Genomic DNA, 12,024 nt, shown 5'->3' with positions numbered 1-12,024 from the left:
GCGGGACAAGCGGGAGGAGGCAGCAGGTCCCACCATCCATAAACTGCTGTCCTACACCAAACCGGATGCCTTCTTCCTGGGCATCGCCTTCTTCTTCCTCCTCGTGGCTGCACTGGGTGAGCGAAGAGACCGGGGGGGACCGTGGTGTGCTCACATCCTCACCAGGAGGGAAGAAGCCATGGTGGGATGGGCTTGGCAGGACCCCAGAATTGCTCTTTTTGGGGGTGCTGGGTAGCATGTCCTGCCTAGACTGGGTAAAAAATGCAATGGGGGAAAAAAAAAAAAAGCAATAGGGGATAAAATACACTGGTAAGGGAAACATCCACATGTGCCACTAAGGGCTGCAGCTCTTGAGACATCTCGTGCGATAGCCGAGTATCTGTGTGGTGGGGATGGGATTGCCCATGGCCTGTTGCATTTGGGAAATACAGGTGCTGTGCTGAACCCATGGGGTGGAGCTGAAACTCTGTGTCCTGTGCTTGTCTGGCAGGAGAGACCTTCCTGCCCTACTACACGGGGCTGGCCATCGATGGCATCGTGGTGCAGAAGAGCATGGACCACTTCTCCATGGCAGTGCTGGTCATGTCGCTGCTTGCCATCGGAAGGTAATCGCAGGGGCTGGAGGAGTTTGGGGGTTTCCCACAGGAGCTCGTGGTGGTGGTGGGCATGGGCTGTTTCACCTGAGACCACTCCACAAGGTCCCTGCCAGACCTTTGGGATGCACTTTGATTTCTCTGCACCATCGTGGTGCAGAGAGGCCGTGGGGGCACTTAGGCTGTTGCGTAGCCCTCATATCTGTCTGCTGGCGGTGGCAGAGCAGGAGCAAACACAGGGAACAGACTCCTTGGAGAATGTTGTCCCCTCCCAAATCAGGGTTAGGACCAGCTGTCCCTGTGCTGGTAGCACCCAGAAGAGGTGTGGGCTGGTGTAGCCATCACTTCCCAGGGTGGAAAGCGGTGCCAGCGCAGCATTGCCCAAGCCCTTGTCCCGGGCGTCGGGGTGTTTGTTGCTGAGGAGCGAGTTTCGTGTCCATTGGTCTATAACGTTTCTTATCTGCAATTAGCTCATTTGCCGCAGGTATCCGGGGCGGCGTTTTTACGCTCATATTTGCAAGACTGAACATTCGCCTTCGCAACTGCCTCTTCAGGTCACTGGTGTCTCAGGAGATGAGTTTCTTTGATGAAAATCGCACAGGTTGGTTCCTCTTTTCCCCAGATTTGCTCTAAGCCCTCTATCCCGTCCTGGATTTTTCTTGCCCTTGGCTTGCCCCACCAGCACACGGCACTGGGGCCAGACAGAAGCAGCACCCAAATGCTCGTGTTTAGAAATAGTGTCAGAAAGCTTTTCCCTTTTGGTTGCCTCCCAGCGTTGGGTTAGGACAGGATTGCCCAGCACCTTGGGGATTTCCCATTGCCACCGATCAGCCTGACATCCAGCAGTCCCGGGGCTGATGTGTTCGTCTCCAGTTATCCCCAAAACACCTACTTGCCTCCTCCTATACCTCTTGTCAGTGCTTGCTGCTTGGCTGCTCTCCACCTCTGCTCTGAGCATTGGAAACCTCAGATGTGTGAAGCTTGCTGGGTGTGCTTGTTGCTTTCCCTGCTTGCAGTTCAGTCCTGTCCTGGTCCGTGCCGCTCTGGTGTGGTCCCAGCCCACTGTAACTCACACATTTAATTTCGCCCCGGCAGTATTTTTAGTTTTGAGGCTGTTACCATATTTAGCAATCGTTGCACGGTGCCCTGGTAGCTGAGGACACCAGAGATGTTACTGTAAGTGGGATACAGGTAATCCTGGATTTACACAAAAACATGGGAATTCAGCTAGACTCTAACACAGACCAAGTATTTAGGAATTCAGGATGGTGTTTGCTCGCTGTAATATTCAGCTCCACCAAAGGGCACCGCAGGAACTTCACCCCTTAGTAGGTGGACCTATGTCCTCAGGATCACTTGGGTCAGCTCCCAGCTGTGGGGCACATGGCTAAACCCAAACAGCCCTCTCTGAAGCTGCCTCACGCTCTGCAGAGTGTGCTGGTCCTGCCAGGATGGTGGGGAAAGGTGCCACCAGCTCCTGGGGGGCTCCTGATGTCATTTAGAAATCAACTTGGGGTTAGGTTGACAGCTCCAGAGGTGCATTCAGCAGCCCAGCCAACACACCACCCATGCACCCGTCCCTTTACATACTCACAGGGTGCCTTCTGGTGTAGGGTGTTGCCACAGTCCCCTTTGCTGTCCTGTAGCCATTCTTGGTGACCCAGCTCTTGCCTTCAGATGCATTTCATGTCCCTCTTGTGTGCAGCCGTTCAAGCTCCGCTGGTTTGCTTTGCATCCACAGTGGTGGAGAGTCACCACCCTTTGGTGCCACCCTTCAGACAGACTCCAAGCGAGGGGCTGAGTTGAATGGGGAGCTCCATCTGGCCCCTGGCATGGGACATAGGACATGGCTAGGCAATGATCTGCTGTGGTGACATGTCCCTGCTCTCCTCTTCCCCAACTACTTGTTGCTGCAGGGGACGTCATCTCCCGCCTGACGTCGGACACGACCATCGTGAGTGACCTGGTCTCCCAGAATATCAACATCTTCCTGCGTAACGTGGTGAAGGCTACAGGGGTGATCTTCTTCATGTTCAGCCTCTCCTGGAAGCTCTCTCTCGTTACCTTCATGGGCTTCCCCATCATCATGCTGGTGTCTGATGTCTATGGGAAGTACTACAAGGTAGGCAGGAGGAGCTAGTGTGGCCACAGTGTGTCACAAGGCTGGACTCTTCCCCCTGTGAAGCCATCATGGAGATGGTGCATGGCCTTGGAGCTGGTGGGGCTGATGCTCAGGTCCTTTGCTACGGGCAGTGGGGGCAGGAAGGCTGCATTGAGCCTGTAGGGGCAGACAGGCATAGTCTTGTCTCTTACCTTGCTTCATTCTCCAGATTGGAAGCATTTCAGTTCTGACAGGAGAGGTAGCTTAGCCATGGGATGTCCCATGTATGCTGTGTCCTTGTGCAATCTCTCCTTCTGGAGTAACTTGGTGGGGGTTAAACCCAGTGCTGAGCTCTCTTCCTTTGCCTGGGGCTAGCGTGGGTCAAGGGCTGTCCCCCATGGCTAATGCTGCATCCCGTGGACAACGCAAGTCCGGCGCTGCTGCTCCCCACGTCAGCCATAGGTGCTCTGCACTGTGCTGGGGACACAGCTGCGCAGGTGCTGCCAAAACAGGATCTTTGGGTGCTGCCTCTCTTGGCCTTGGCTCCTCCTGCAGGTCAGGTGCTTCATGGGAGGATGGAGCTGCCCTTGGGCTCCTGGGCCAAGCTGACCGTGTCCCATCAGGGCACCAAGAGCAGTAGCTCTGCTGCCAGCTTCCCAAATGGGCCCCTTCTCCTCCAGGTCTCTCCTGGGGGAAGAGCACAACAAACCCGATCTCTTTCTGGCACAGCATCCCACGCTGTCACCAAATGTGGGATATATCCCACTGCTCAGCTTTGTTGCCCATGGCCTTGGAAAATGTCACCGTGCCTTCTTTTCCTGAGCCCAACAGAGCTGGGGGTGCGCAGGCAGCTGTGCCACGGGCAGCCTAGCACTTTCTGAGTGCCCTCTGCTTCCCCCTGGTCCCCGCAGAAGCTCTCCAAGGATGTGCAGAACGCCCTGGCCAAGGCCAACAACACCGCCGAGGAGACCATCTCTGCCATGAAGACCGTCCGCAGTTTTGCGAACGAGGAGGCAGAGGCGAATGTGTACTCGCAGAAGCTGCAGCAAGTGTACAAACTCAAGAAGCGGGAGGCGATGGGTTCTACCCTTTTTTCTACTACGTCTGGTCCAGCGGGGTAGGTGACCAGCGCTGGGGCTTCCCTGCATGGGGCTTGGGACAGGCGGAGACGTTGCTTCGGATCCCAAAATGCACATGGCAAGATGCATGTGCTGCTTCTCCGCTTCCAGGGAGCTTCGCAGAGCAAGCCCAAACTTGATGTCCATTCTCAGTAATCCTCTGTCTCTTGATTTTATTTTTATTTTATGTTTTTTTTTCACTCGTCACAAAATATATATCTCCCCCTTAGGGCAGCGCTGCATTGTGCCACTGAACAACGTGTTTTCTCTTGCAAATAAGAATAGAATTGATAACTGCTCAAGGTCGTGGAAAACCCTGTGCTTCTCTGTTGCTGCATTGCGTGCCTGTGCCAGCTCATCTCTGGGGCTCCGGCTGGAAAACAGCCGCGGCGTTGGTTGAGCTTCTGCTCAGAAATGGAGATTTTCTGCGTGTAGGCAGTGGCAGGGAGAGGCTGCTGGGGTTTGGGTTTGGATTTTTGTTTTTTTTTTCCCAAATGTTTTTTCATCATTTAAGACCAGATGGTTTGGGGCTTCTGCATCAGCTGATTATTAAGGCTGTGCAAAACCCTCACATGAAGCTGCCCTTATTTCTGCATATTCAAGGATCTAAGTAGCCTCTGGTGCAGGATTTGCAGGTTATGGTGCCCTCCTGCAGCCGTGGGAGACTTGATGGCTTCCCAAGACTGGAAGCAAAATCGGAACATTTTTAGCATTGTTCCTGGGCTCTCAGGTGAAGTCAGAGCATGAACTGGGTCAGCACAGATCCCGCCGAGTCAAAGAATACAAAACTCCTCAAAAACTGCTCCTGCAGGGTACACACAGAAAGGAGCCAATGGATTTAGCATGCCCTGGAAGAGTCTTTCTCAGAGGGAACACAGGATCTTAAGGTCAGATCATGGCAGAGCAATAGAGGAATTTTTTTCTCCAGTACTTTTGTCTGTGTGAAGTTACAGCCTGTCCTGCAAATGTCGCACAGAGCACCAGGGCATTGCTGTTGTTCTGAGCACCTGGGCAGCATGAAACAAAGCCAGCTGAATCGAGGCAGGGGCTGGTATTTGCCACATCAGAGCTGATCCATCTCCTTTTTAAAGTAGGTGGTCTCCCCCCTACACTGATTTCAGGCAAGAGTTGAGGTTACGCTTCAGGGACTTGTACCTGCAAGGAGGATTTTTTGCATTAACTCTTGGGTTGATTTTGTGTTCTAAATTAAAATGTGTCACACTCGTATAACAAAGTCTGTTTTAGCGGCGAGATGACTGCATGTGTTGGATAATTTGAGTGTAGATTATTACACTGGAGGATGTTAGTCCACGAGAGAATTCATGAGATGCTCTGTTATTTCAGGTAAATTCTCCCTCCTTGCCTGTTTCCCCTTTGGACTTCTGTTTCATTGAAAGATGCCAGCCCAGCTCCTAAATCAGCCCCTGTACTTGAGTCCTTTTTCCCTTCTCATACCCATGCTCACTGCTAAGGCTATCAGCTACGTGCTGTCAGGGATGCTCAGTTCGGGGATCAAAGAATAAATGTCAGCACATGAATTGTGGGTTGTTGTATCTCTAATTACAAATGCACTAATTACAAATGCACCAAAGTATCACTTGTCCTCGCTGATTTTTTGGGGGCGTTTTCTTGCTTTCAGCTGACCCTGCTGGTGGTCCAGGTCAGCATCCTCTACTATGGTGGGCACCTCGTGATCTCAGGGCAAATGACAAGTGGAAACCTGATATCCTTCATCATTTATGAGTTTGTCTTGGGAGACTGCATGGAGGTGAGTCTATTTTATCCCTCTGGGCTCCCCCACATCAAGACCATGTTTATCTTCTAGAAGGTCCCAGGGCAGTCGCAGGGCCAGATGCAGTATTGACTTTGCCGTGACATGTTTCCTTGGCTTTGTGGCTTTGCTCACTGCTGGGCTGATTCTCTCCTCTGCTCCCTGCTCCCCTCCTGCTGTGGTCTCACAACTAAAGCAGCTCCTCCCCCCAAAAAGGCGGTTGGGACCAAAGGGGTCAGGCTGGCCCTCCTGAAGGGCAGAGTCCTGGCTGCCTCCCAAGCACCTTTCCTGGCGTGAAGGATGCAGAGATTACGAAGCTGCCCGTTAAATTTCAGGCTTCATTAAAAACTTAATTATGTGACTTTTTTTCTTTTTCCCCCTGGAATAGGCTGCAAGCTGCTGCATTGGCAGCACGTTAGCAAGAGGGGACTGTGGGTGGGATGGCAGAGCCCACCCAGGGCTGCCTTCTCCTTGCAAAGGCGTAGGCTTGGCTCATCAAGGCAGAAATGATGAAGTCGAGGTTTCCTTGCAGCCGAGCGTGGTTTCGGCGGTGCTTCAGCTATTGTGCAGCGGCAGAGAAGAGCTGGAGGCAGCTTACCCAGCTCTCACCATCTGCTCGAATGACTGCAGGCTCTTGTGGTGTTTCCAGGCTGTAGTTTTGGTGTGGGTTTAATGTGGTTTAGGGTGGTTTTTTCCCCTCCTGATGGGAGGGGCAGTTGCAGAACGAGCTGTTCTGCAGCTCTATGTTTAATATTGAAAAGAGCCGACGTGATGAGGGTTTATTCCAGGGAAGCCAGTGTCAGTGTGCAGCAGTTGTAGTTAGGAAAGCACAATGGTAAATCGACTGGAACCATATGCCAGCAGGGAACAGCCTTATCGGCTGCCAAACTGCTGTCTAGAAGGGTCCAGCCTGGAGCCGTTGTGCATTTGGGACGCGTGTGCTGAGGAATGAGCCGGCACCCCTCAGGGGCTGGTACGATGTGCTGCCGTACGTGGGCTCTGTTCAACCATTGGGTTGGAGAGCTGGTGGTCTTGAGCAAAGAGAGATGAGTGGAGGATTTTGTTGGAAGTTTAGGTCATGTATCTCCTAGAGCGTGCCTCCTCTTCCCAGTCCATGTGTTTTGTTCTTCTGTTCCTCTCCGAGTCTATCCGTTCACAAAACCCCGAGATGCCTTTTCCCTGGATTCTTCTCCTCTGTCTGATGACTGTAGTTAATGTCAGATGATAGAAGACTTGGGAATGCTTCAACCATTCTCCTTACGAGTGGCACTGACTGATTTTCGCATCGTGTGGGAGGGTCTCACCATTGCCTCTTGCCTTCCAGTCCGTTGGCTCCGTCTACAGCGGCCTGATGCAGGGAGTGGGAGCTGCCGAGAAGGTGTTTGAGTTCATCGACCGCAAGCCAACGATGGTGAACGATGGGACCCTGGCCCCAGACCATGTGGATGGGAAGGTGGAATTCAGGAACGTGACGTTTTCATACCGCACTCGCTCTGCAACGCAGGTTCTCCAGGTGAGCCCCGCGGGCACAGGGCACTCCCTGCCACGAGGCGTCACGCGCTGCTTCTCCGTCGCAGCAATAACTGACCATGAGCCTGCGGGAGGTGTCAGCTGCCCTTCTGGAGATGCATAAAGGCAGGCTCAGCAGCATGCTGGAAAACAGATCAAAAGGAACAGTGGGTGTTTGGGGCCGGCCTTCCTTAAAAGGAACGAGATTTATTAATAAACCCCTTGTTCACTGCTCAGGCATTAAACGCATCAGCGTGGTACGGGGCTTTGTGCCAAGCTGCCTCTGACCGTTTCCATGGGAGAGGGGCTGGGGTCACGAGGCAGAGGGAAGCAGCAAAGAGGTTTGCTTTGCAGGTTTTAGAGGCCCTGCTACATCAGCAGGCAAATTTGAAGCAATTTTGGAGGCTTCTTGCTTCCTCAGAGCCAGGAGAGATGGCTGATGTGGCACATTGCCAAGGTGAGGGTAACCATGGCCAGATTTCAGCTGCCTTTCTTCCGTAGTGCTTGAGCTGTTGCCCCAGGAGCCTGGGAAAATTCAGGACCTGAGCACACTCTCCCATCCGTATTGCAGAACGTGTCCTTCACCCTGCACCCCGGCAAAGTGACAGCGCTGGTGGGTCCTTCAGGGAGCGGGAAGAGCTCCTGTGTCAACATCCTGGAGAACTTCTACCCTCTGCAAGATGGGCAGGTGCTGCTGGATGGGCGTCCCATTAACATGTACGATCACAAGTACCTGCACTCAGTGGTACGAGCGACTGATACGTGTACTATCGCTATCGCCTGCCGTGATTGGAGGGGATGGATGGATGGATGGTAGTGTTGCTTTTGTTGCTTTGGATTTGCTCTGGCAACTTCTGAAACGTCCAGAAAGATGGAGGCTGGAGATGGTCCAGGAAATTAATTCAGATAATTTGTGGGGGTGGAAGGGAAAGGGATGGAGAGTGGTTTCTTGGGGAGGGGGAAGCCTTCCAAAAGCAGAACAAAAAACATTGTTTGTTTTGTATTTTTTGGCCAACAGGGTAGAAATGTGTTTTTGGTTGTTACATTAATTATCATCTAAATAGGGTTTGGAAAAAGAGTTTTGCATTCCTCCAGCACTTTCTGCCTTAAGATCTAGAAATATTTCTTAGCTAATGGGGAATTAAACCTCTCAGGATCCTGGCACCAGCTGGAGCACAAGAGGGACTGGGTGGTTTGCCTAGGAGAGGGGTCCCAGCCCCTCAGCTCTTGTCTGTGTGTCAGCACAGATCAGCCTTCATCTCCTCTGCAAGTAACTGCCTTCTTTGTTTGTCCCCAGAGCAAATGGCCTCACTGCAGGAAAACCTGAAAACAATTGATCAGAGACAGACTGAAAAGCCAAAGTCAGTGTGACTAATTTACATTCCCTGCCCGTACTGAGTGAAAATTAAAAGACAAGCCAGTCTTCCAGTTGAGAAAGCCTGGTATGGTGTTAGGAGCATGGGGAGAAGTCAATTAAAATATGACCGTGTCTCGCTGGCTCTCTTCATGCCCAGTTCTGAGCAACAATTTGGAGGGTTCGATTTATTTCAATATATTGGGGGTTTGACAAAGCAGGCTCAATGCGAGAGGGAGCAGCAACAACTGTAAGGTAGGACAGGGAGGCTGTTGCTAAGTGATTAAAGAATTGAAGCAGCTATGTCCCTAACTTGCTAATTCTGGATTAAAATATGCAGGAGAGCTCATTCGTGTGGCCCAAGCATGATTGCTGGCCTTGAACGAAAATCAGCAAGAGCTTAGGAAAGGGTCTCTCCAGCCTGCCTTGTCCCAGCAACTGGCGTCCCATTCTGGGAAGAGGAAAGTGTGATGGGAATGGCAAGTCTGGAGCAAATACACAAGCAGGGTTTTGGAGAGGGAAGCTTGTCCCAGATGCCAACATATATTGCATTTTCTGCAAAATAACTTCCCAGCAGATGATGCAAACTGGCCGGGGGCTGCCACTGGGCACCCCATTGTTAGCATCCTCCCTGGAAGCTCATGTTGAGGCATTTCTATATCTTGGTTTAATGGTGGGGCTCTGCCCACTTGAGTCCTTACCCAGCCGGAACAAATAGCGATGATCTGAGATGCCGACCAGTGTGTCTTCTGCTGCCGACCCTCTCTGCTCTTCCCTTCCGTTCTACAGATCTCCCTGGTGAGCCAAGAGCCGGTGCTGTTCGCCCGTTCTATTGCAGATAATATTTCTTATGGCTTAACTTCAGCCTCCTTCGAGTCAGTTGTTCAAGCTGCCCAGAAGGCAAACGCTCACACCTTCATCACGGAGTTACAAGACGGCTACCACACAGGTACCAAAATCCCTCTGTTTGCACTTGAAAGCGTTGCCTAGGGAAGGCAGAGACTCTGCCCTTGGGTGGAAAGACAGGCAGGTAGGGACAGACTCGAGTCCATGGCAGCTCGGTGGCAGGGTGGAGGCAGCTATGTGGAGAGGTGTGGCACCCTGGCCGCTTTTTGGGTGACTGACCTGTTGCAGGATATCTGAGCCCAGAGTGTTTCTGGGGCACTGGCGTGAGCATCCCCAACCCTATCCAGACTGGTCTGGCTCCCAGTGCCTAGTAGCGTTACGGAGATGTGGCACTGGCAGTCTCGCCTTTTTTCAGTGCAAGGATCAGGGGAAAAGCCCAGAACCCAAGCAGTTAGACATGTAAAATAAATAAATAAAGAAATAAGCCTATGATAAATCCATAGCTATAAAAGCTGATATGTTTGTGACAGCAGGGCTTTGTGAGGAGGCAGATCAGGCTGAGGATGGTTTCCCCTCATTTGGATGATCTCTCACACTCAGGGACTTCTCTGCATTGTTTCTGTGAGCAGCTGTCCCTCAAACCCCAGGTCAGCAGTGGGAAACTTCATGCTGGAGGGCAGGACCGCAGCCTCAGGGATGTTTAACTCATTTAAATTGCTCTGCCAAGTGAGCAGAAGCTTCAAAGCGTGACACCACCCTGATGCTGTGGCTGGGAGCTGAACTTGATGGCAGGGCTTTGACCCCTTCCTCTCTCTCTCCTGACACAACAGAGGCAGGTGAGAAAGGAGCCCAGCTATCAGGTGGCCAGAAGCAGAGAGTGGCAATTGCGAGGGCCTTGATCCGAACCCCTCCCATCCTAATCTTGGATGAAGCTACGAGCGCGCTGGATGCAGAGAGTGAACATGCAGTGAGTAGCTGACTCGCATGTTTGGGCCAAAGATGCAGTCTGGGTTTGGAGGAAAGGCTGTAGCTTCAATTTCCAGCCTGTGGACAAGCTTAGTCTTGACGTGGTGCAACCGGAGGTTTGGGTAAGATGCTAATTCCCGGGCAGGAGTTTGCTTCCAACACCGCTGTAGCCACCAAGAGGAGAATAATCCAGTGCTCACAGCAGCCAATGCCTGATAAACCTGATGAGGTGGGGATCTCTGCCAATTTTTTAGATGTGGAAAGTGTTAACTGGCACACAGGAACTCTGTGCAGCCTTTTAGGACAGGATACGGAGGAAGACCCTAAAAAATGCTACTGCAGCAGGGAGGGTAAGACTGCCTGAGCTAAAATCCCAGCTGAAGCACCAAAGAAGCCACGTTTGCAGGAAAGGCCCTGAGCTCTCTGTGCGCTGAGCTGGGGTATCTGGCTGGAATGGGACAATGAAACAGCTGTACCAGTAGCAGTTTGGCCTCACTGGTTTAATGACATGAAAGAAAACTAGTTCAGAGTTGAGGTGTGAGAATGTGTCTCCCATGGTCCTTCTGGTCCACGTGGGGCAGTGTGACCATCTGACCTTGGAGCAGCTCATTGGCTTGCAGGTCCTCAGCTGTGTGTGAGGTATCCGATGCTAGCCAGGGGCTGGTTTTGGCTAGCCAGGGGTGTCAGAATGACATGTGACTGGAGGCCGTCTACCTGCCTTTAGTCCCTAATGTTGTCTGTCTCTTGGCTGGAAAACAACTCTCGCTTTGCCTTGGTATACCCAGGAAAAAGCCCCACATTTCTGAGCAGCTGCACTTACCAGGTATTGGTTTCCTGCAGTCTGTGCCAACACCACATGGCCTCCAAATTTGGGGCCCAGCTCTAACAAGAACCCAGCTTGCAGGATTAGACCTGCGTGTGTACTGCACCTGAGCTCTGGCTGGACTAGCTGACTTTCAGGCTGCACAGCGAGAGCCAGGAGCCAGGATGGACGTGCTGGTGCTGGTAGTGCTCCTGGGAGTCTTGTGTCTTCTGCGCAGCCAGAGGAGAACAAACCTCCTGTCCAGAGATTTCTTAACACGCCCCCCCAAGCTGCCATTGGAGCCGGTGTCGCTTGGGCGCTAACGTCTTTTCCTCCTGTGCAGATTCAGCAGGCGATTTACGGCGACTTGCAGAACCACACAGTGCTTGTCATAGCCCACAGGCTGAGCACTGTCGAGAAGGCACACAACATCATTGTGCTGGACAAGGGCTGCGTGGTGCAGCAGGGCTCGCACAAGGAGCTGATGGAAGAAGGAGGCCTTTATTCCAAGCTGGTGCAGAGACAGATCCTGGGACTGGAGGGAAGCGCCGCGGACAGTCACCAGCCCGCAGCCTGGGGGGATTCGGCGAAGGCGCCAGGAGGGCCGGAGGAAGAGTTCAGGATAGACCATTCCATCCCGGCCGTGGCACAGGACGATTACAACAACGTGGCTCACAAGTGAGAGCGGCGATGGCCGGCACTCGAGATGCTTGCTGGGACGCTGAGCCAGGAGGCCAACGGGCTCGCACGCTGCCGAAGGCTGCCCGTCCGCTCACCCCACGCGCGTCCCCCACCCGTGCACACACAAACACACACAAACACACACTATAGAGCTTCCTGCATTTCAGGCTGGCGGGCAGATGCCGGCTGGTTAAACAGGGAAATGGATTTATTCGAGGGAGTTGGGTCTTTAGCAATTCCCAGCGTTTCTACTGGGTTTCTTTTCTTACTACCAGTAATTCCT

At 52.5% G+C, this 12,024-nt stretch overlaps 1 protein-coding gene across 1 annotated transcript in view; it reads left to right on the top strand.

Moving 5' to 3' along the window:
• Nucleotides 1-11,742, top strand: part of LOC104280881 (ATP-binding cassette sub-family B member 9-like) — a 12,218-nt gene extending 476 nt beyond the window's left edge. Inside the window, 12 exon segments of the mRNA XM_009878681.1 lie at nt 3-116; nt 491-605; nt 1,064-1,194; nt 2,510-2,715; nt 3,606-3,788; nt 3,791-3,811; nt 5,452-5,580; nt 6,908-7,096; nt 7,664-7,837; nt 9,236-9,395; nt 10,123-10,259; nt 11,404-11,742. Of these exon segments, the coding sequence (XP_009876983.1) occupies nt 3-116; nt 491-605; nt 1,064-1,194; nt 2,510-2,715; nt 3,606-3,788; nt 3,791-3,811; nt 5,452-5,580; nt 6,908-7,096; nt 7,664-7,837; nt 9,236-9,395; nt 10,123-10,259; nt 11,404-11,742 (1,898 nt within the window).
• The last annotated feature ends 282 nt before the right edge of the window (nt 11,743-12,024 follow it).

This window comes from Apaloderma vittatum, unplaced genomic scaffold, assembly GCF_000703405.1.
Source record: "Apaloderma vittatum isolate BGI_N311 unplaced genomic scaffold, ASM70340v1 scaffold32091, whole genome shotgun sequence".
Lineage (NCBI taxonomy): Eukaryota > Metazoa > Chordata > Aves > Trogoniformes > Trogonidae > Apaloderma > Apaloderma vittatum.
Note: the sequence above shows the minus strand (reverse complement) of the source record. Positions and strands in the feature narration are given on the sequence as shown.